The following is a 22,261-nucleotide window of genomic DNA, read 5'->3' as shown; positions in this document are numbered from 1 at the left end:
TTTATTTTTCAGTTGGATTGCATTTTGGTTTACTTTTATGTATATGGTGGGCACGTGCATTGTCGGTGTCTTCTTGCGTTCCTTCTGTCGGTTTCTTCTGTTTTATACCTCCGGTCGGCTCGTTTGGTTATTGGCATGTGTATGAAAAAGAGAGAAGCATGTTGGTTAGATTAGAACTGGGTACTCCATACATAATACATGCAAAGATTCCATGACTCGTCATAACAACATGAAGCATAGGCTATCCGGTCGTATACATAAGGAAACCCGTAAATGGAAATGGATACGGTAGCCACGGTAGTCTACCGCTTCAGCGCCGCAAACCGCCTCGACAACTCATCCACATCCGGAATCCCACTCTTATCGCCAGCTCCAATCCTTGCACGCTGCGCACTAGGACTCGGACTTGGAGATAACTCATCGCCACCTTTTCCTTTCTCATCCGGAACCTTCACCCTCGGATTCGGATTATCAGACCTTGGCCCTGGCGGCGCAACGCTCACAGGACTCGAATGCGCATTGAAGCCCCGCGGCGGCGTGGCGCGCGTCAACTCCGCTGTCTCTGATGCCCGCCTGACAACCTCGCCGAATCTCTCATGTTCGTCCCCAGGACCACCTAAATCTCCACCCACGTCTTCATCAACAAACTGAGGGCCCGCTTCCAGCTCCTGGTCTTCCTCTCCCCACGGAACTTTATAGGCCCGCGCAATTTCCCGCAGATAACTCTCCACCAACTCTTTGCTCGGTGGACGGACCCCTAACCCTTTTACTAACCGTTCGGGAACCTTCACGCCAGCAAGTCTATTTTCCGATGCGAGACTCATAAAGTCTTTTCCATATCGATCTGCGAGGAGAGAGCGCAGGAGCGTAAGCTCGCGTACTTCGGTCGGAAAGCGGGACCAGGCGTAGAAGATTGCGACGGAGGCTTCGTCTAGCGCGGCGTCGAGATAGTATGTTTCTGTTGCGCCCGTGTCTTCTCCTTGGGTTGCGGCCGCGGCTGCGGCCTCTGAGTCTGTTTCTTGTTCCACATTTTGAGCTGGTGTTGCAGTCGTGGTCGTGCTCGTAGTCTGTGTTTGTTGCGATGGCTGTTTCGTTCCCCTGCCAAAGAACCCGAAGAACCCGCCGCCCCCTCCCCCTCCACTCCCACCTTTCTCCTTCTTCCCCCCATCCGCGCCACTTGGCCCTGAGCCCTTCGTCTGTCTCCCCATCTCCTCCCGAACCCTGCTTCTCATCTTCTGGCCAGCTTCCCCAAAGGCCAATCCATCCAAGACCCCCGCCCTGGCAAGGAGTAGCTCGCAATAAAGCTCAACCATCTCCATAACCTCGACAGCGATATCAGTAGTAATGACATTCTCGACGCGGATACGCGCCGAAGCATCGCGGTGGTTCTCAAGCAACTGCGCGAGTTCGCGGCGCTGCACGACGGAGGACGCGGTGGATTTCTTTTGGAGGAGGCGGAGGCGCGGGATCAGAAGGTGAAGGGTTGAGGTTAGTTTTGCCTGGGCATAATACCGTTAGCTTAATATGGAGGGATGGGTATAGGAGATTTGGGAGGGAGGGGAGTTAGGATTGGTGGTGCGGGGTTGAGTTGGTGATGACGGGATCGGAGAGATGATTTGCGATGGAAGGGCGGAGGTATAGCAGGGGTATTTGATGGTTAGAAAGGCTCACTGTATGTGGTGCTGGCGGCATCTTGAACAGTTATATAGGGAGAAGGTGTGGTTCGAATTCCATCGGGATAAGATGCGTGAGGATAGGTAGTATTGTACTCTGTAGGCAGATAAGATAGTTACGGCGGCTCAACCTTTGTTCTGGCCTCAATCGTCAGGCATCAATATACGATGTACTGGTAGAACCCTAAGGGGTAGGCAAAGCCGCGACTATTTTCCGACGAGTCTCTAGGTTAGGGCACAATGGATTAAAGGCGATATTGTACATTTTCGCTGCTATAATCACGAAAGTAAGTATGCTAGGGATGCACTATGCATGGAAAGAGTAGGATCAGTCAGACTGAGCTGATGAAGCTTCCGCCGTAACCTAGGTAAGTGTAAATCATCATCCAATCAATGTACAAGAACGTCAATCATAAAAGGTATCCCAAGAAGTAAATCAATATCATGTAAAGGTATAAGAGGTATCCAAGAAGTGAAGCGAAATAGGTATCAAGTAGGGCGGAATGAATGTTTCCACGTAGATGATATAGGCGTTATATGCAGCTTGGTATATATTTACCCTGCGGAGTAATTGGCTAGAATGTAAATGCTGCCATCGCAACAACGGCAAACAGCGCCATCATTGCATTGTGGCTGGTTTTTTGCGCGCCTGACGTCGGGCTGGGAGATTCTTCTTCCGCTTCGCTAGTGGACGAGGCAACCTCGTTGCCGTCGCCGGTCTCCACAAGCACATGCGGCCTGTAGGTATAGTCAGGCCAGCCGGCGCTGCTAGAGCCTGAAGGGGTACCGTGGGAGGAACTCGAGGCGCCGATAGACTCGGTGGATGAGTAGGACTGGGATTTGGTGCTCGTGCTGGTAATGGTGCTCATGGTTGACATGGTGGACGAGCTGCTCGAGGAGGTCGAGGACGAGGTGCTGGTGCTGGTGCTTGTGGACGTGGAGCTAGGGGCTGCAGAGCTAGAGCTTTCCTCTTCCTCTTCCTCTTCCTCGTCGTCCTCGTCATCATCGTTATCATCGCTGCCGCCGCCGCTTGAGCTGTCAAAGACAACAAGTCTGGCTTTTTCGCCCTTGGGAACAGTAACCACGCAGAAATTGGCGCCTCCTGCGCCGCCGGATGAAGAGCCGGTCACCTCATTGACGTCGTTCTCGGCCGGATCAATCTTGCAAGGAAGACCGTTACAGCCGTCGCCCTCGCACTCAATTTCGACACCGAAATCGGGCCGCGTGCTCCGGAACGGAGTTGTGTCTTCCAGGTAAATTGGGTTCCATCCGATCTTGACAAAGGTGTTTCCGTCGCCGTCGGTGTTGGCTCCCGCAACATACGCAGCCCAGTTACCCCAGGGGTTTGACGAAGTACCCCAGACACAGGCGGTTTCGGGATCCTTTCCAGGCGGGTTAATGTAGAAGCTAGACCCTAGTCAGTACTGGACAGGAGAAGAGCCTAGCAGAAAACTTACTGGGCAGCGGTCTCGCACCAGTAGCTGAGATCCGGCACCGCAAGAGTGGACACTTCCTCAACCAAGGTGGGAATCAACATGGCCTCGTTACCCGGCAGCACAGTCTGACAGAACGAAACGACATCACCGCACTTGTTGACGGCCTCGACGGCCCCGGTGCCATCCTTACAGTACGGCTTGTCAGGGAACGGCTTCTCGATCTCCCCGTCCTCATTGCAGTACAGACCGCCGTTCTATAACAGTCAACACACGCCCTCCCAGTATATGCTTCGGCAAGCAACCTACCATGGACATCGGGTACGAGTACGACGTCGCATCCGGGTCCCACTGCATCGACACCTGGCCGGGAGGACAAGCATACGGACAATAATTGCCGGGCTCGCACGACTGGTCAGGGCTCATGGCCCAGCCGCCGTTCTTTTCACCCGGCGTGATGGCAACCAGGCCAGCATCGGTAGGAAACGCGCAGGACGAGCCCCTCTTCGCATGCACATCCGTCTTCCCGAGGTGACGGTGGTGGTGCTGACGGCCGTGGTTATGCTGGACGGCCTCGACGGCGACGGCGCACAGTAGAGCAGAGGCGTAGACGAATCTCATATTGAAGCAAATTGGGCCTGCAGTGCTTGTTGTGTTCGTGAAAAGGAGGGCGCTACGCAACCCGCAAGCGATGGAAGCGAGCCCACCAAGGAAAAAAATAAAAGAGAAGAGAATAGGCCTCGTGGAAGCCGAATAGGGGGCAACGAAAGACTATGGTCAGGACCCTGATAAGTAATAACGAGCGACTGGGGGTGGGAGGGGAAAGAAAGAGAAAGAGGGAGAGACGGAGGGAAAGAGGCTTAGAGGCTTAGAGGAGATACGAGGTTCGCTGTCAAACAAAGACGAGAACCCTCAACCCCGAAGCTGGGGCCCTGCGACCCTGCTCAACAGCAGACTAACACCAGAGCCGGTCCAGTCAGAATCACAGACGGGACACAGCTTGTACTGGAGTGACTGGACAGGCAGGTCCACAGGGCCCTGGGATTTCCTCTTTGGGACTGGAGTGTTGAGGCTATTTACACCGGCTGAGCTCTGGCTCAGGGGTTGCAGCCAATCAGGTCAGGGCTCGTTCTCGCAGCCCCCGGCGGTTCGTCAAATTAATACCACGGTCGGCAGCCAATCAACGCCACAGAACCCTGCTGGAACCCTGCTGACTCCAAGCGCAATCCTCAGCCAAAACAACACCACTGCAGGTGGATATGGAGTAGAAGTACGACCGTTGAACAATATAGTGACTACAGAGTACAATTGAGGATCTTGGCCATACATTGCGAGAACACGGTCGCTATGATTAGACATTCAATCGCACAATGTACACTCAACAAGCAGCGTCCTGTAACAGAGTCTAGACCAGGCAGATCGACCGGTCTCCTACCAGAATCCGACACTCAAACTTTGAAAAGGGGCCATCTGGTCAGCCTTACTTTGTGATGTTGAGAGATTAACCCGGTGTTGACCCGCGTCGGAGATGGTGATGTTGGAACGCTAGCGGGTCTGTGCCAATAGTCGCTGCTAGCCCAAGTGCGGCGGAGCAGATCCGGCTGTGCGCCGTGGTCCCTTAGGGCCTTCGCCAACGCCTCTGCCGAGCGCAATATTACAGTGAATCGAATCACTCCTCCGCGGGTTGGTTGTCCAGGTCTCTCCATCCGGTGAACCGAGTGCGGCCGTCTCGCCATGCCCACGCAACACAGTAATGCTGCGCCAGCAACTTCCACTCCTCCACCTCGTCCAGCATCTCCAACGCTGCCACGCGCTCTTTCTCCTCTTCAGCCACCCACCGCTCCCACAGGAAATCCACGTCCGCGGCCGCTTGGCCATCGTTAAAGCCGTGCTCGCGCAGCCGCTGCCGCTGCGCCCCCAACGACGCATACTGGTGAAGCGTCTGGAGCTGGATCCCGCGAGTCGCAAGGTTGGCGACCATTGTCCGCCCGAACGCGTCGTCAGGCCGGATGGGCTCGTAGAGAACCAGAGCCAGTGTCTCGGTCTCCTGCGACGCCGGGAACAGTGTATGCGTGAAATAACGCACTACCCCGGCAGCGTCGTTTGGAGAAAGATATATCAGGCAGCACTCGGACAGTAGCAATGTAGGGAGCGTCGTGTCCACGAAATCCTGCAGTCGACGGCCCGGATCCCGCTCCGTCGACTCATCGCCTTTCCCTTTCTGCGCGAGCGTTCGTAGATCAACGGCATGGATATGGTAGGCGGGAGAGTGCAGTTCATCTCCTTCATCCGAGATATTGACCTGCGACTGCCCCAGCGCTCGCTGTAGCAGCGGTGTACCCTGAATGGCTTTGATCTTCGCGGTATTGTTGACTGCAAAATCGATCTCATGGTAGATGATGTCCAGCGCCGGGCGCAAGGACAAAAGCCGGAAGACCCTCGTATCAGACCCAGCACCCAGCGAGATAATCTGCTTCCTCTTCGCTTTCCAAGTAGGATCTGAGTCCGCCTTTAGACCTAGAAAACTCGCGACAAGTTGGTCGATCGCCGTGGTGCGCACATAGGTTCCTGTCAATTTTGCACGATCTCGATCAGCCCCATATCCAGCTCATCAAGGCAAATCATAAAGAAAAAACTCACCTCGATTGATGATAGGAAGCCGTCTCATTTCCTGACCCATAGGCGTTAATGCCCTCGCAAACGGATCCTCCAGGTACCCAAGTTCCACCGCGCTCAGCCGGGAGACGCTGGCGTCATTGTCTGTCCCCTGCACCACTCGGTCTTTGTGTCCTGAGCTGGAGGAACTGTCAGGGCCGCCACGAGCTCGGAATCGACCGCGGCCGCCGCCGCGGCGCAAGGTGTTGAGGTTAGGAATTTGGGAAGCTGACATGGCGGGTCATGATGAAGCTTGGTTGGAGAGTGGTGGGGATGTAGAACGGCGGTACTGCAGGTGGGAGCTGGGGCGGGGCCGAAGTAAGGCACATATTATCAAACACATTAGGATTCCATTACTGCATACTTTATAGCTATCTTCAATTCACGACTCGGGAGCTTTTAGATGTCTATCATGGCTTCATTCCTCATCATACTAAATCTAATGCTACAGCTCGTCACCAGAATCGCGTAAACCAGCCTGTCTTGTATCTATACCAAAACTCGTAGAAACATATCAAGCAAAAGTAAACTGGTTTCGGCACAGCGGGCAAGTGCTCTGGTTACTGCTCTTGAACCATCGGTAAAGACATACCGAGTGGAAGGCATTTTTGCACGTTGCGCAGCGCTTATTGGGCGTCTGCATGTCTGTCGAGATGACCGAGTAACAAATAGCGCACTCGCTCTGGCCCTTGAGCGCGCCCTGAACGTTTCGGCGGAATGCCAGCAATCCGTCTTCTAGGTTGCCATTGGCAAACATGATCACTCCTTGGATGGTGAGGAGCCAGCTCTTCCACTTCCTCTCGTCTACCAACACTCGGCTTCGGCCAAAGACTTGTGCGGGGTGCAAGGGGTAAGCAGCTGGGAGGGTTATCGATATCGAGACTGGTGGTGATTCCTCATCGACCGGAATGCTTGCAATGATTTCTGCTGTCTTCGACGAGACCTTAACGTTAAGTGCACGCTCTTCGTCCTGGTCCTGCGAGGACATCCATTGGCTCACTCTTTCTAGCGCATCTTCGATGACCAGCGGTGAGATCTGTGTCGGCATCAGTTATGTACCTGTGGCGGAAATGCTATGGCGCTTACCGATCTTTCCGTCCAAGTTTCAACAGGCCCCTTGATACGCTTTTTTGCGTCGATCCACCAGGCTTTGGTCAAGTTGGCAAGATGCCTCAGACACAAAAAGTACAAGTGAACAAGCAACCATTGGATCTCCTTCTCATAGCTTTCAGACAGGTCCAACTCGAAAGAGCGAATGTCAAACTTAGACACATCCACAAGCTTTCCATGGCCCTTCTGGAGGAAATCAAACATGAAATCCAGTAACGATGGCAAAACATCGTGTTCTTTGATATTAGAAGCGTACTGTTCTTGGAGAGTGAAAGACTAGAAATTCATTAGCGCGGCTGCTTCTCAAAACGGAGAGCGAACACATACAGCGTTCACAAAGTGGTCGAAGACCAATCTCCAGCTCAGAAGATACGAGCGTATGTCGGCCCAGGTCTTCTCATCACCATACGACAAGGAGATTGACTCCATAGTTGGCGCTCCAAGTAGCAGGGATATCAGCTCATATGGGAGCTTGGCCTCTGTCTTTGACAAGGCCACATCAAAGGACACTTGCTCTTGTGCAGTTGGAATGTACTGGTGAAGGAGGGTGTATGCGGTGTGCTGGATAAGAAGGCTATGAGCCGTCAGTAGAGGATAATACCTACTGACGTCTTCAAGATTTCTGGTTGGCATAGTCTTTATCAAGCGACAGAGACGTTCGACAGTGAGGTCCCTTGGTAGGTGAAAGGTGGTCGAGGAGTCTATCAAAATCAGTATGTATCATAACTATACCAACTTGAACGGAAGACTAACCGAATTTCCATAGAGTTGATGTCAAACCGTCGAAAAGTTTTGTTTTTTGGTCAGCCCAAGCATCCTTCACGTCGTCATTACTGTCTTCATCCTTCACTATCAACTCCAAAATGCTGAAGAGTCTGAAAGACGAGTTTAGTACAGTCAAGGCGCCATCCCCTCCACCAATGGCTCGCCATGTTGCACAAAGAACCTCAAAGCATTCTTCCCAGTGTGGGCCATACATTTCCTTTACCCAGGGGAGCGCGAGAGTAAGACTCTTGAATATCTCTGCTTGGAGGCCCAGAGAAAGCTGCTCCGACTTAAGGCATTTTATCAAGTGTTTCACAAAGAATATTAATCGCTGAGTAGGCATGGACTCCAGTGGGTTGACCTCCTCATCATCAGAGAGAAGTAAGTTGAGTAGAGCTAGTTTTCGAAGGCCTTCCTAAAGTCAGTCAACCATTCTGGGAACAAGGAAATAGGAATCACTAACCGTTCGCTGCATCATCTTCAACTTTCAGACCAGTTGAGTCTGCCACAAATTCATTGCAGACTCTGATACCAGCAGGGTTAGATAACATAGACCGACGTAGGACAGCTACCCAGCTAGCAGAGCTAATAGCATTGCCTGTTCGAAGTTCTTTGCACAAATGTCCGACAGCCTCAGAAGTGTAACCCATAGCAGACGGGTCCATGTCATTCATGAGTTTCGCGAAGGCTTCTCCAACCCGATACGCTGCAGGAGAGGTGCCATCCAGTCCCTCGAGCTTAGCTTTCCAGGTAGATGCAAGCGCAGATGCAATGGTCACCTCAGTGGAATGAACATGCTGAGTCGACGAGCGCCAACTACAGATAATCTTCCGCGCCTCATTAACAATGCCACGGTATTCCTCGCGCAGCTCATGAGTCAGAGGTCCCGCAATATGATTGTATTTTTCGATGTCGAGGTCATCTTCGACGAGCTGCACCGCCAGAGGTAAGTTAGAGAACAAGACCTCCAAACTTTCCTGGTCAAGGTGCTTATTGAAGTCAAACAAAGACATCATTCGGACAGTAAAATGGGTGAGTCGGAATGCAGCTGAGCACTGGTTTGAATCGCGTTTAATGTCTTCAAAACGCTTGGACAGTGACTCTGGTACATCACGATTTACCAAGTGCACAACACCTGAAAGCGGGCTTGTGATAGCTGTGGATGAACGTGGCGGTAAGTCGAGGATAGGTCCCAATGCTTCCTGCCATATTTGTTGAGAGGGAAGTACATCTCTAGCGACCTGGGATAAATTCTCGGGTTCGCAACTGCGCAGCAATTCTTCACCAATATCCAGCAACGATTCAATCCTTGCTAATCAGTCTTCTAGGCCAAGAAAAATAACAAAAGGAATCAGCACAGATCACTTACGATAAAGACTCCTCATTGGCATGAGCCAGATTCTCCTGCAGGATCTCGAGGCTTGCTTTGGTGCTTGTCTCTCCGACACCAGATTTTTTCATCTGGCTGAGCAATGAATGTGAGAGGCTAGAAATATCTTCTGATGGCGATTCCGTTAGGAACAATAACTTTCCAGTCAGTTTCGAACCCTGGCTTCCAGACTGAAATCTCTTGGCTGCACTGGGAACAGAAGATACAATCTGCATTAGCCCATGCAGGGTATCGGGAACTTCATCGTCCACAGACAGATTTTCGAGTAGAGAAAGGAAAATCGAGTCTTCTAACTCTCCTTCACTGGTCGGGTTCTGCAAGGCGGAGATAATGACGGACCAGTGCAACTGACTCCCTTTACAAGCCAGTTCTAGAGCCCTGATAATAACTGGGCCGAGAATCTCCTTGTCCACTTCGTTAAAGTCAAGGCTTGAAAGAAGTTTCTGGACAGCGGTTGCATTGGTCATTACATTTTCCAGCTGCGCAACCCGCTTAACAAGCTCTTCAAAACTGGAGGAGAAGCCAGGCCAAGTGCGGCAAAGCAAAATGATTGAAATCAACCGGTCGCCGCTAGGAGAGAACAGAAGCTCTGGCGCATCTCTTTGAATGAAATTCAGAAGTCCCTGTGAGTGCTGCCCGATCTGCGGAACTTTGCGCACAACTTCTTCTACAACCGCTGTTGCTCCATAGGGCTTGCCATTTCGAGACCGGAGTACATCCAAACAGCTATTTAGTAGTCTCAGGTTTAGGCTTTCAAGTGTGTGCAATGCTTTTGGCTCTAGATCTTTGTCGGCAAGGCGTAATAGTAAAGACGCTTCTAGAGAAAAAAGACGCTCGGCTTGAGCACATACCGCATCCTGCGAGGACTTGAAATCCTTCGATTGTTCGGGTGACGAAAGTCGGACAGCTTCAAGTAAGCCCTCAGACAGCTTCGTCCATAACTCGTTGAACGCGACCTCATAGCCAAACGAAAACAGAGCTGTCAGATATTCAGTGCAAATGGCTTCTGAAGATTGCGTCGGCAGCGACCACCGAGATGCCTCCTGCTCGGATCTCACGTACTGCACTATCAACGGGGAAAGCTCTCCTTGCAGAAGCTCAATTGTGTCCTGGTCAGATAGACCCTGGGCTAGCCACATGGCAGTTTCCACATAGATTTTCCAGCCCAGCGTTCGGTTTTGTGGGGGCTCCTCTCGTGAGCTCAGACCCTCGTGTATTGCTTCCATCAGTGCCCTCGCGCTCGATAATCCAATGGCATCGTCACTATGACCGTTAGAATCAAGCTGTGCCAGCGTTTGTATCGGGACCAGCTGCAGTAATTGGTAAATGTTTGACCAGAAAAGCCCCGGGCTGCCTTGAGATCCCTTGCGTATGTACTGGAGCAGTCTTTTCGAAGGGGATGTCTTCCCAGAGTAGTCATCGGTCCATATCTGGGGGCGTGCAGACGTCACATGCAGCAAAGCTTCTGACAAGTCAGAGGCAGAGCCTATCTGTGTAATGTGAAGTGACTTTCCCAGTAGGGCTGCGCTAACCAGTTTCCAATCCAGTTCTTCAGGTTCTCCGGAGACAACAGTCCGAACAAGGATGTACATTGAACGACGAACGAAAGGATCATCATGATAGCAAAATGTCCATAATGACTTGCTTCCAAGGATTGTTTCAATCTTCGCAAGGTTACTTTGACGGTCCTCTCTTGTAGTGTTTCCTAGTACTATTGTCAGCGACATCTTTCATGAATGTGATACGATATGAGCGTACCTAGAATCCGGTTCAACAGCAGAATGGCGGTCCCTGCCACGCGGGCATACTTTGCCTCTGCATCCTCGGGCTTGACTGTCCTTTCATCGCTCAGGGTCAGAGGTGTCTGCTGAAGAATGACATCATCAACAAAGTCAAGAATTGAACTCTGAAAGACCTTCCAGACGGCGTTCCTCTTCTCATCAGTGGAGAAAACGCGCGTTATAGACTCCACAGCAGCCTGGTGAACTGGTTTATCATTATCATAAACCCCAGCCAGCCACGCCCCAACTACTTTGGGCAAAAATCTGGCAAACCGCTTCCCAACGAGGCTAGCAATCAATCCTTGGGCCGAGTGCGCGGACTGCCTCACTCGGCGATACAGATCAATTGATGCCCTTGGGTATATTCTGATCTGGCTGAAGTTAGGCTTCGAAGTAGTGTTTTTATGATATAAACTCACCCAGGCCTCTAAGAACCCATCATCAAGTGTACCATCATTTGCAGCTACATTGGAAACATAAGACTTTATATCGTCTATAGCTTTCGTCCTGGTCACATCATCCTTCTTCAAAAAGTTCTTGAAAGCAATCGCCAGTTGAGGGTCCGATATCCGGGACAGATCCGGCGGCTCAGTCACATATGTAAGGGGAGACAGCTCTCTTCCCTGACCCGACACGGATGACGAGAACCCTCCAAAACCCCCAAAGGTGCCAGCAGCAGCACGGCTGCTCGACGCTTGAGATTTGAACTTTTTGCTCATAGCAATAATGTGGGGTAGCGGGGTTGTATGGGAGGAAGAATGCCGGCCGGTTGAAGAGCAGAAACGAGAAAAGAAAAGAATGAGAACCGAACTCAACCAAGTGGCTCCTCTCGAATCACTGTCATCCCAGCTAGTGAATCGCTTTTATGTTGGCAACTGCTCAAGTCAGCAGTGACGGTTCTGGCGGAGTCCTTATCGGGAATTATGCACGTGATCTGGTGTCATCGACCGCCCAGAAGGGAAAAGCTCAACGCGGTCTGGGTCTCCGGCCAGAAGCTCCCACGCATTCTGACGCCAGGCTCTGATCTCTCTAGCTTCAAGCTCGCCCGTCGCAATGAAATTTTTCATTGAGTAAGTGCTACATACTTTCGCGTAAGGAGCTACAGTATCTAATATTGTTTCTCGATCTATAGTGATCTCCCCGTCCTTTTCCCGTACCCTCGTATATATCCCGAACAATATGCCTACATGTGTGATCTTAAGAAGACCCTCGATGCCGGGGGCCACTGCGTTCTCGAGATGCCTTCGGGCACTGGAAAGACGGTTACATTGCTGTCGCTGATTGTTGCCTATCAGCAACATTATCCAGAGCACCGGAAACTCATATACTGTTCCCGAACAATGTCCGAGATCGAGAAAGCGTTAGCAGAGCTAAGGGAGCTGATGAAGTTTCGTTCCGAGCAGTTAGGATATACTGAGGACTTTCGTGCTTTGGGTCTGACTAGTCGAAAAAACTTGTGTCTGCACCCATCCGTCAAAAGGGAGAAAAGCGGCACGGTGGTTGACGCTCGATGCCGAAGTTTAACTGCCGGGTTCGTCAAGGAAAAGAAGGAAAGGGGCGAAGACGTCGAGTTGTGTGTATATCACGAGGTATGAAACCGGAACCGCTGGTTCTATGGAGAGAGCGGCTGATTTTTTCCAGAATCTAGACCTTCTCGAGCCCCATAACCTCGTACCCCCGGGCGTGTTCACACTTGACGGTCTGTTAAACTACGGGGAGCAACATAAACAATGCCCTTATTTCTCTGCTCGGCGTATGGTAAGTCTACGCCTAGCGAGAGCTCACGTTTATTTATCAGTCCTTAACGCCAGTTCAGATGCCATATTGCAATGTTATCATTTACTCCTACCATTATCTCCTAGACCCGAAGATTGCCGAAAGGGTCTCTAAAGAATTCTCAAAAGACTGCATAGTGGTATTCGACGAGGCACACAATATCGATAACGTTTGCATTGAGTCGCTTAGCATTGATATAACGGAAGATTCATTGCGAAAAGCCACTCGGGGGGCAAACAACCTGGAGCGGAAGATCCAGGATGTAAAGAGTTCTGACGCAGAAAAGCTTAATAACGAATATATGAAACTCGTTGAGGGATTGCGGGAGGCTGAGCAGGCTAGAGACGAAGATCAATTCATTTCAAATCCCGTTCTTCCAGACGATCTGCTCAAAGAAGCTGTCCCAGGCAATATACGCAGGGCCGAGCATTTTGTTGCCTTCCTGAAGAGATTCATCGAATATCTCAAAACTCGAATGAAAGTCACTCACACCATCTCAGAAACGCCACTGTCTTTTCTAAATCATGTTAAGGAATTGACTTTTATTGAGCGGAAGCCACTGAGGTTCTGCGCGGAACGCTTAACGTCACTAGTTCGGACACTGGAACTCATCAATATAGAGGATTATCAACCGCTCCAGGAGGTAGCGACATTCGCAACCCTAGTTTCGACTTACGACAAAGGCTTCCTCTTGATCTTAGAACCTTTCGAATCAGAGGCGGCAACAGTCCCAAATCCAGTCCTACATTTTACATGTTTGGACGCCGCCATCGCTATTAAGCCTGTGTTCGATCGCTTCAGTTCTGTGGTCATCACGTCGGGTACCTTATCGCCACTTGAGATGTATCCGAAAATGTTAGGATTTACGACTGTCATGCAAGAATCGTATAGTATGACCCTTGCCCGTCGATCTTTCCTTCCTATGATCGTGACTCGTGGATCGGACCAAGCGCAGATTTCGTCTTCGTTTCAGATCCGAAATGACCCTGGTGTCGTACGCAACTATGGAAACATAGTCCTTGAGTTCTCTCGCATAACCCCCGACGGAGTCGTCGTGTTCTTCCCATCCTATCTATACATGGAGTCAATTATCAGCATGTGGCAGGGCATGGGCATCCTCGACTCTATCTGGAACTATAAACTGATCCTCGTCGAAACTCCCGATGCCCAAGAATCGTCATTGGCCCTAGAAACATATCGAACAGCATGTTGCAACGGCAGAGGTGCTTTGCTATTCTGCGTCGCGCGAGGTAAAGTTTCCGAGGGTATCGATTTCGACCACCACTATGGCCGGGCTGTGCTATGCATCGGCGTTCCATTCCAATACACCGAGTCCCGCATTCTCAAAGCGAGGCTAGAGTTTCTTCGAGAGAATTACCGCATCAGGGAAAATGATTTCCTTTCTTTCGATGCTATGCGGCATGCCGCTCAGTGTTTAGGTCGCGTCCTTCGAGGCAAAGACGACTACGGAATCATGGTTCTCGCCGATCGGCGGTTCCAGAAGAAACGAAATCAACTTCCCAAGTGGATTAGTCAGGCGCTTTTGGAGAGTGAAACGAATCTCAGTACGGATATGGCAGTGGCGACTGCAAAGAACTTTCTGCGCACCATGGCTCAGCCTTTCAAAGCTAAAGATCAAGAAGGTATCTCCACATGGAGTCTTGCGGACTTGGAGAGACATCGTCAGAAACAGCTACAAGAGCAGGAGAGGCTACAGCGGGAAAATTTCGCTCATGGGGATAGAACGAACGGTTCTCGCAACGGAGCGGGAGATGAGTTTGATGAAGGGATTGATGAGGATCTCATGATGTTGGATGCGCAGTGAGCTTGGATGTCAATTCCTCTGCTTGCGCATGTCCTGTACTCTACTATTTTGTTTTTGAGAAGAAAGCTGGGAATGACCTGCATGATACCAAGGGTGTCTGGCGTTGGCTTAAACTAGGGATTTAGAGTCCATCATCTTATTCAAGCATAATTCAGATTCTATCTAATCTTCATCAGGTATAAAATGCTTATTAAATGATAGGAAACTTTTATTTCCGCTGAGACAAAACTCCGTAGTTCATGGGACACATCAGGAACAAAACTGCGTATAAACAATGGAGGGCCCTGAGAAACATGTACATCGGCTAGGCAAAAGAAGCTGAAAACCACGTAAATCTATAAAACATACACGAACCACATCTAAGCCACAGGAGCAAGAACGTCAAAGGCACCAGTGCCAACATTTCCAGTGCGGCCGACAACGATTCTACTACTGGGGTTGTTGAGGTTGTCCCAGTCGCGCTCCAAAACAGCCTCCTTGAGGAAACCAACGGTAGTCTCAAAACTCATCTTAGCCAGGGGCGAAGAGATATCTTTGACCAACTGGTTGCGGTTGAAAGCACGGAAGCCACCAGAGTGCGTCATAACGTCACCGATCAGATTCAGGTGGCGGTTGTCCACGGAGATGCTGTGGCCCTTGAAAACGGCGTCCATTTCCCGCACAATGGAGGCGCGAGCGGCTTCGACACCGTAGTGAATGCGCATGTGCTCGATGGAGTTCGTGTAGATGGTGTGGGGTTCGATAATGTCTTGGTAGTCGCGCATGGCAAGCAGGTTGACACCGTCGGTGACAACACAGGCGGGCTCGCCCTTTGCCTTGTCCTCTTCAACGAATGTGCAGTTTCCGAGACCGGGGATTGACTGAATGACTGCATTGCGGGCTGCTGATTCGACCAAGGGTAGAAGGAGGAGCTTGGGGGTCGAGATGTCGTACTGCAGCTGGATCGTGCAGGACGAGCCCTTGTGCGGGTTGAACTTGAATTGCGTAACTTCCGCAAATTTGCCTCTCACATCGTCCTCGCGCAACCTTGAATCCTTTGTGTGGCCTTCGTCGTCGGACTCTGCGTCAGAAGATCCGTCCATTTGGACGTCAGGGTTTTCGCCCATATCTTCGTCTTCGTCTGCGCGGGTATCTGTCTGTCGCACCATTCTCTCTTCATCCTCCTCAGGACCTTCGTATGAGACCTGGTTCGACCTGTTCTGAGCTCCACGAGCCCGTTTAGCATCATCCTCGTCGTCTTCAACATCATCCTCAGGCGGCTGTTCTTCATCGTCACGACCCCTGGGGGCTTCCTGGATTGTGCCAACGGAAACGCCAACCTCAGGCTGTGCCGCTGAGTTGGTTAGAGTCTTTTCATCATGCCGCTTCTTAAGCTCAGACTTTGTCAGCTTAACAAGCCTGGGTATGAACTTGTTCTGCAGAGTCGATTGCACATCCCGAATGGTGATAGCGTACTCCGCAGTATATTCTTCCGCAGGGAAGAACGTGATCTCAATGTCATAAATTTTTGCCTTTGTGCTACCAGCAGAAATGCTCTCTCTGACCTGCACTTTATCGACGACTTCAGCGATGCTAAGCTTGCTGATAGCCTTTGCAAACCTTTCGCCGTGCTCGCGAGGTAACTCCCTATTCAAAATCAGGGTCATTGTCGGAGTCATGATTTCCTTGCTGGCAGTCATGACGATCTCACGAAGTCGTGGAATACCGAGCGTGACGTTCTTTGCAGAGTGTCCAGCTAAGTGAAACGTGTTCAGTGTCATTTGAGTTGACGGTTCACCGATTGACTGTCCCGCCATAATTCCAACAGCCTCGCCAGGTTCGATAACTGAGTTCATATACTTCATGTTCATCAAAGAGTTGAATGCCCGCTTGGTCAAGCTGGTTTCGATGCCTTTCTTCTTGTCCTTAAGGAGTTTGCTCTTATTTTCATCCTCAAACTGTTGACAAATCCTATTAGTATATGAGGAATAATCAGTTGGTGGGGTGAAACATACCTTCTTGAGGGCTTGGGCGAACGACTCGGATGTGCTACCAAGGTTACCCCCAGGATGGTAAAGAGCAAGAACCGGGTCCATAGCATCCAGCTTTCCAGTCTTGCGAACCTTCTTCATTGCATCTTTGTGCCAGTTTGTCACCGCTTCTTTCTCCAGATTATTATGGTGTTTCTTCAAGTTGACTTGCTCCATTATGGAGACGTGGTTCGACGCCAAAAATTCGAAGTCCTGCAGATGGACCTGTTTCGTGATATCAAGACCATCCTCTCCATACAGGAACTGGACAATGGATCCATCCGAAGATTCACGTACTGAGGAGTCGTACTCGGCTCGTAAACCTTCCATACCCTTGATCAAGCAACGCTGAAGGTAACCAGATCGGGAGGTCTTGACAGCAGTATCAATGAGACCCTCACGACCGGCCATGGCGTGGAAATAGTATTCTTGGGGTTTGATACCGGTCAAGAATCGACCATAGACATATCCACCAGCCATCGGATTTGTGTCAAAAGCCCTAAAGCAAGGAAGAGTCTTACCACTGATCATTACGGGCACACGTCGACCTTCCAAAACTTGCTGACCCAGATTGCAAGAAATCAAATTTGCGTTCACTGCGGAACCTTTGGCTCCGGTGATAGTCATTGACTGCATTTGATTCCAAGGGAAAGGTTTTGCCAGGCCCTTAGGAAGACAAGCCTTGGTGATCTCGGTCGAGAGCTGCGCCGATCGTGCGTTTGATACACTATCGAGGCCGCTCTGCTTATCATCGTCCCGCAAGACTTCTTCAAGGCGTCGCCGTAATTCAGCATCCTCGTCTGGCACCTTAGTCTGATCGAGCGTCACGTATTTGAGCGCAACATCCCGGCCCATCTTCGGTGCCTCGGCAAGTTTCTCTTTACGCAAGCGATTTCCTTCCTCAGTTAAGCGGAGATCATCAATACCGCAAGTGAAGGCGCGCATGTTTAGAAACCTGGTCAGCAGCCGCCCCAGGATACTGAGCAACTTTCCTGCAACTGTGTGGCCGTAGACTTCGTGAATGGCATCAATCAAACCACCTGCTGTAGGTCCGATCTGTTTCTTATCTAGAATTCCGCAAAGGAGCTCTCCATTCCTGAATATGACCTTGTCCTCCTCGTTGCCCTCTCCCCATCGATCTCCTGGCGTTGAGGATTTGCTATTAAGGTTGAGTCCTGCTCTCCCGGGTGGCATAATATTCTTCAGAATTGTTGTGATCACCTGCTTACCAGTCCAAAGGGGCTTGGGCTTGATTATTGCGGGATCGACGACTTGAATCCTTTCAGAAACTGTATGCGAATTTTCGGGTCTCAAACAACTGTACAACAGCTCGTGATAGTCCTCCCTATCGAAAAAGGCGTCTCGACAAGTGAACCACGTAGCCATCGAAATGTGATCTTGAATTAAACCTCTAAGAGGCTTGCCCGAAGTCGCAACAAGATACTGGTGGTCTGCATCTGCGAGTGTCATAGCTTCCGTTCGGGCAAGTTCGTTCTGGGGGAAATGCATGTTCATTTCATCACCATCGAAATCGGCGTTATATGTGTTACAGTTAGCGTAATGCATTCGAATAGTCTTTTCGTTCGGAAGCACGCGAGCCTTGTGGCCCATGATAGAGGGTTTGTGTAGTGTCGGTTGCCGATTCATCAGGACAATGTCACCAGTGGTGAGGTGGCGGTAGACCTTCTTATTGCGTGAGCCCTTGATCCTCCAATTCGAAGGCGCAAGTAGCTGGTTGGCCAACGCTATCCGTTCGTCAAGGCTCTTGAATTTGAGATTGGTAACTTGTCCTAGCTCGTTTTCGATGGCCATAGCACCAGGATATTTGTCGGGTCCGTTGATGACCGCTTGTTTCAACTCCCAGAAGTTGTGGTTGGTGACAGGCTCAGGATAAGTCAATTTCATCGCGAACACCATCGGAACACCAATTTCATTAGTTTCGATGTTAGGATCGGGCGAAATAACACTGCGAGCAGCAAAGTTGACACGTTTACCCATCATGTTCTTTCTGAACAGACCCTCCTTCTTTTCCAGGATCTGTTTGATACCATTTGCAGACTTTGCTGCCGCCGACCCCGTCAAGCCGTTTCGGTCACGGTCAATCAAACCGTTTACAGTTTCCTGAAGTTGGACAATAGCATGAAGAAGATCACGGTAATCCCGAACACGAGTAGCGGAATTAATGCCGAGAGTCTGCCTGTCCTTACTGATTTGGTTGATGATGTCGCAATTCTTCAGAATTTGAGTTAAAGGTGTATTCTGTTGCGCTTCCATAATCGCACCTCCCTGTTGTTGTGGAGCAGGTCGATACTTGTTCGGCGGAACTAGAATATTCTTGATAAAGAACATGTCCGCAGTGACTTTAGAGTCTTTCATGGACGTAGGTCGAGAGTTATATACGAGGTTTAGGATTTCTGCCTCTTTTTCGAAGAGCAGGGTAATTGCCGCATGAACTTCGGATGATGGCATATATTGTTGCGTCTCGCCAGCGCCTTGCTTCTTGCTTTCTGCCTGGGCTACAACAGCATTCCCGCGTGCAACTTCTTCCTCCGCGCCATGAGCCTCGGAGGTAACACTAGCAGTATCAGAGACGTCGTTCGCGGGACCTTTTTTCTCTTTGACGTTGAGCTTCTTGGCTTGCTGGAGCAAAATCAAGGGATTCGGTATCTGCAGCCCTGCCTGTACCATGGCCGCTCGAGCCTTCTCCGTGAAGGGTTTGCGGAAAATTTTGGAGGCCCGATCCTTTCGATAGCCTGGAGAAACGCTACTCATTAAATCAGTTACTGGCCATAATCTCACAAGGTTAAATGGGATCGAGTAGTAGCATACCCACTGCAATGGGCACACTTTTTGGCAGCCACTACATCCTTGAAGAATTCCTTGATCAATTCTCGCCTTTTCTCCATGGCTAGAGGATTCTTTTGCCCAGCCATCACGCTCTTCAGCAACCCAGCGGCCTGTGCCTCACGGATGCACTTTTTGACATAGGCATTTCTGCGAGAGATCACATCGTCATCATCCTCTTCTTCTTCCTCGTCGTCGGATCCGCCGGCATCCTTTCCCTTCCTCGATTTCGGCGACTTCGCTCCCATAGAGTCGATGAATGCTACTTCTTGAACCAAGCCGTATTGTAAAAGGCGCAACTTGCAAGCGTAGATATTTATTTGGGTCCGAGACATCTGAAAGCGGTGACAGAAGACGCATTGCGCTCGTAGTAAGCGGTACAGCTGATCTAGGTGTGTTACGTTGTATACATGTACAGGAAGCTCGATGTGTCCAGGGTGGCCGGCGCAAGACCAAGAATTCATACGACATGTCGTGCAGCTGCAGATGTTAGCTACGGCACAAACTATGTATGGGCGGAGACATAACACATACACATGGTCATTCCAAGCACCTAACGCAGTATCATATAAGCCACCAGGAACAGGATTGTTAAAAGAGTCGAGGGTTGGGGTATTGTGGATTCGCTTCACGGAGATCGCTTTGATGTCCTCGTCGGAATAGACATCAAAGTTAATCCCCGCGATTGCGGAGGCCACGGGACGTGCGAAAGTGGCCATTGTCCCTAACGCAGCTCCTTCAGCAACAGAAAACGCCGGGAATGCGAATCCTTTTTGTTATTGTCGGTTGCTGGCGGAAGAGCGAAAGGCGGGAGATCTTGAAGCTCCGAAGAAAAAAATGTCCCAGCATTTTTTCTGCCGCTTGAAACCGCCTTCACGGCCACGTTAGCTGCCGCGAGTTTCTTGATGACAGTCTTTCCCCGTCTACGTCCCCAAGCTTGCTGCTGTACGGCTTATCCGACTGTGGTCGATCCCAGTGATTATAAGCTCATCGCGTCATTCGGCTATTTCCTCTGTTCCGGTTGGTGAGTCGGAATCCCTCCGTCAAGAGCAATGGCGGACATGTCGGGCAACATGCTGAAGCGGCCTCATCCTGATGATGAAGACAACAATGCACAAAAGCGGCCTCGTTCAAATAATGGGTCTCCCCATCCTGGGCAAGGCGCCCCGGCCGCTGGTAATATCGACATTGAAAAGATTGTGGCCGAGGCTAGAGCAAAAGCTCAAGCCGTTCGAGATAGGCTTATGGCTGAAAAACGAGTTTCCGCGTCTCCCTCACCAGCGCCAGCAGCTTCAAGCCCCAGTCCTGCACCTCCAGCTGCTAGCTCCACCATGTCAAGATTGGAACAGATGAAAGCTAGAGTGGCTGCAGCTACAGGACGATCACAGGCAGCCGCACAACGACCCAGCGCTCCGACCCCCCCACCACCTCCGCGAGCTCCTGAGGACGACGAGGACGACGGCCTCTCGCGCGCTCGAGGTGGACTTGATGTTGGTCTGCATCCTGCCCTTCTCTCGGATACCCTCGAATTTCGGGGCAGCAAGGGACGACAGGTGCAATCGAGAAACCGTAGGACTGAGTCTCCCGCGGTCAGTGGTAAACAGGAGCGAGCTGGCCTTGATCTCTCAGGACCATCACTGGAAGAGATCAAAAACAATCCCTATTACGATCCCAATCTAGGGCCGAAAGCTACGATTTCCAAACCCCGCCAGTCGCGTCAACTCCTGTTCAACCAGAAAGGTAAATACATACAGCAGGCTGCAGCTCTTCGTCGACAGGCTCAGCTGGAGGAAATGAAGAAGCGCATCGCGGAGCGAGCACGGCAGGCCGGTATTGATGAAGACCTAGATGTGGAAAAGGCGTTTATGGTACCTGCTCCACCAGCAATTGAATGGTGGGACGAACATCTAGTGAACGAACCTGATTACGCTGCCATTGATGACGAAAATAATCTCAAAATTGACTCTGCCGACTCCATAATAACCCAATACATTCAACACCCAGTGCTCCTCGAGCCTCCACAAGAGAAGCTCAAGCCGGAACAAAAGCCGATGTATCTCACGCCGAAAGAACAAGCCAAGATACGCCGGCAAAGACGCATGGCCGACTTGAAAGAGCAGCAAGCGAAGATCCGCCTGGGTCTTGAGCCCGCTCCTCCGCCAAAGGTCAAGAAATCGAATTTGATGCGCGTATTAGGTGAGCAGGCCGTCAAGGATCCTACAGCCGTTGAGGCGCGGGTGAATCGAGAAATTGCAGAGCGGCGTGAAAAACACGAGGCCGCCAACGAAGAACGCAAGCTCACGAAAGAACAACGCCATGAGAAGCTCGCCCGGCAACAGGCGCAAGACGCTGAAAAGGGTCTTATCATGACAGTATATCGAATCGACAGTCTTGCCAACGGACGCCACCGATTTAAAATCAGCAAAAATGCGGAACAGAACGCGCTCACTGGTGTGTGTGTTATGCATCCCAAATTCAATCTAGTCATTGTGGAGGGTGGCGCCCATTCATCCAACAACTACAGGAAGCTGATGATGAACCGGATTGACTGGACCGAGAATGCGGGGCCGAGTGCCGTACGGGAAGGAAACCGCGAAGCCCAGGCTTCATGGCTCGCCGCTGAGGATGAGAAGGGTGAATTGAAGGATCTCAGCTCAAACACATGCACTCTCCTCTGGGAGGGTCAGGTCAAGGCTCGTGCTTTCCGTAAATGGTTAGGTGCTCGCGTATGCGAGACCGACTCTCAGGCGAAGGATGTACTTGCGCGAGCAAAGTTGGAGAGTTTCTGGACTTTGGCGAAGAGCGCAAAGCAGCAGGGCGAGTTTTGAAACGCTATTGGGGCAGCAATTTTCCTGATTACAGGCTGCTTTATCAGTTTCAATCATATTAATGTATTAGTGAACAAATACCCTATGCCGTTCGCTTGACTTTCAAAACATTACTGGAATTGGTATCTCAAATATGTGGCATTAAAGCAAACGTAGTACAACTTTTCCGAGA

At 50.8% G+C, this 22,261-nt stretch overlaps 7 protein-coding genes across 7 annotated transcripts; 2 read left to right on the top strand and 5 right to left on the bottom strand.

The window, feature by feature from the left end:
- Positions 1–202: 202 nt before the first annotated feature.
- On the bottom strand, positions 203–1,759 carry BDW70DRAFT_133390 (DUF292 domain protein). Its single transcript, XM_073736326.1, has 2 exons — positions 1,672–1,759; positions 203–1,499 (listed from the first exon to the last, which is right to left on the bottom strand). Exons 1-2 carry the CDS (start codon positions 1,690–1,692, stop codon positions 303–305), a joined length of 1,218 nt encoding a protein of 405 aa, XP_073597422.1. The 5' UTR covers positions 1,693–1,759; the 3' UTR covers positions 203–302.
- A 46-nt stretch (positions 1,760–1,805) lies between these two features.
- Positions 1,806–3,991, bottom strand: BDW70DRAFT_133388 (SUN domain-containing protein). Its single transcript, XM_073736325.1, has 3 exons — positions 3,416–3,991; positions 3,131–3,363; positions 1,806–3,080 (listed from the first exon to the last, which is right to left on the bottom strand). Exons 1-3 carry the CDS (start codon positions 3,725–3,727, stop codon positions 2,249–2,251), a joined length of 1,377 nt encoding a protein of 458 aa, XP_073597421.1. The 5' UTR covers positions 3,728–3,991; the 3' UTR covers positions 1,806–2,248.
- A 424-nt stretch (positions 3,992–4,415) lies between these two features.
- On the bottom strand, positions 4,416–6,024 carry ppm1 (protein C-terminal leucine carboxyl O-methyltransferase ppm1). Its single transcript, XM_073736324.1, has 2 exons — positions 5,747–6,024; positions 4,416–5,674 (listed from the first exon to the last, which is right to left on the bottom strand). The coding sequence occupies exons 1-2, from the start codon at positions 5,994–5,996 to the stop codon at positions 4,776–4,778; spliced, it is 1,149 nt and encodes a 382-aa protein (XP_073597420.1). The 5' UTR covers positions 5,997–6,024; the 3' UTR covers positions 4,416–4,775.
- Positions 6,025–6,158: 134 nt separating this feature from the next.
- Positions 6,159–11,668, bottom strand: BDW70DRAFT_133386 (ubiquitin-protein ligase RKR1). The gene is made up of 7 exons (XM_073736323.1): positions 10,785–11,668; positions 9,006–10,731; positions 8,100–8,944; positions 7,625–8,047; positions 7,199–7,572; positions 6,848–7,147; positions 6,159–6,797 (listed from the first exon to the last, which is right to left on the bottom strand). The coding sequence occupies exons 1-7, from the start codon at positions 11,524–11,526 to the stop codon at positions 6,276–6,278; spliced, it is 4,932 nt and encodes a 1,643-aa protein (XP_073597419.1). The 5' UTR covers positions 11,527–11,668; the 3' UTR covers positions 6,159–6,275.
- A 161-nt stretch (positions 11,669–11,829) lies between these two features.
- On the top strand, positions 11,830–14,526 carry BDW70DRAFT_133382 (TFIIH/NER complex ATP-dependent 5'-3' DNA helicase subunit RAD3). The gene is made up of 4 exons (XM_073736322.1): positions 11,830–11,877; positions 11,940–12,396; positions 12,449–12,565; positions 12,624–14,526. Exons 1-4 carry the CDS (start codon positions 11,861–11,863, stop codon positions 14,406–14,408), a joined length of 2,376 nt encoding a protein of 791 aa, XP_073597418.1. The 5' UTR covers positions 11,830–11,860; the 3' UTR covers positions 14,409–14,526.
- Positions 14,527–14,570: 44 nt separating this feature from the next.
- Positions 14,571–20,029, bottom strand: BDW70DRAFT_166775 (DNA-directed RNA polymerase I core subunit RPA190). The gene is made up of 4 exons (XM_073742078.1): positions 19,796–20,029; positions 19,247–19,741; positions 16,403–19,181; positions 14,571–16,345 (listed from the first exon to the last, which is right to left on the bottom strand). The coding sequence occupies exons 1-4, from the start codon at positions 19,978–19,980 to the stop codon at positions 14,768–14,770; spliced, it is 5,037 nt and encodes a 1,678-aa protein (XP_073597417.1). The 5' UTR covers positions 19,981–20,029; the 3' UTR covers positions 14,571–14,767.
- Positions 20,030–20,200: 171 nt separating this feature from the next.
- BDW70DRAFT_133377 (U4/U6-U5 snRNP complex subunit PRP3) lies at positions 20,201–22,236 on the top strand. Its single transcript, XM_073736321.1, has one exon. It carries the CDS (start codon positions 20,314–20,316, stop codon positions 22,087–22,089), a length of 1,776 nt encoding a protein of 591 aa, XP_073597416.1. The 5' UTR covers positions 20,201–20,313; the 3' UTR covers positions 22,090–22,236.
- Positions 22,237–22,261: the final 25 nt, after the last annotated feature.

Source organism: Aspergillus foveolatus (assembly GCF_047715535.1).
Source record: "Aspergillus foveolatus strain CBS 279.81 unplaced genomic scaffold BDW70scaffold_15, whole genome shotgun sequence".
In the NCBI taxonomy this organism is placed as follows: Eukaryota; Fungi; Ascomycota; class Eurotiomycetes; order Eurotiales; family Aspergillaceae; genus Aspergillus; species Aspergillus foveolatus.
This window is presented reverse-complemented; position numbering and strand designations above follow the sequence as displayed.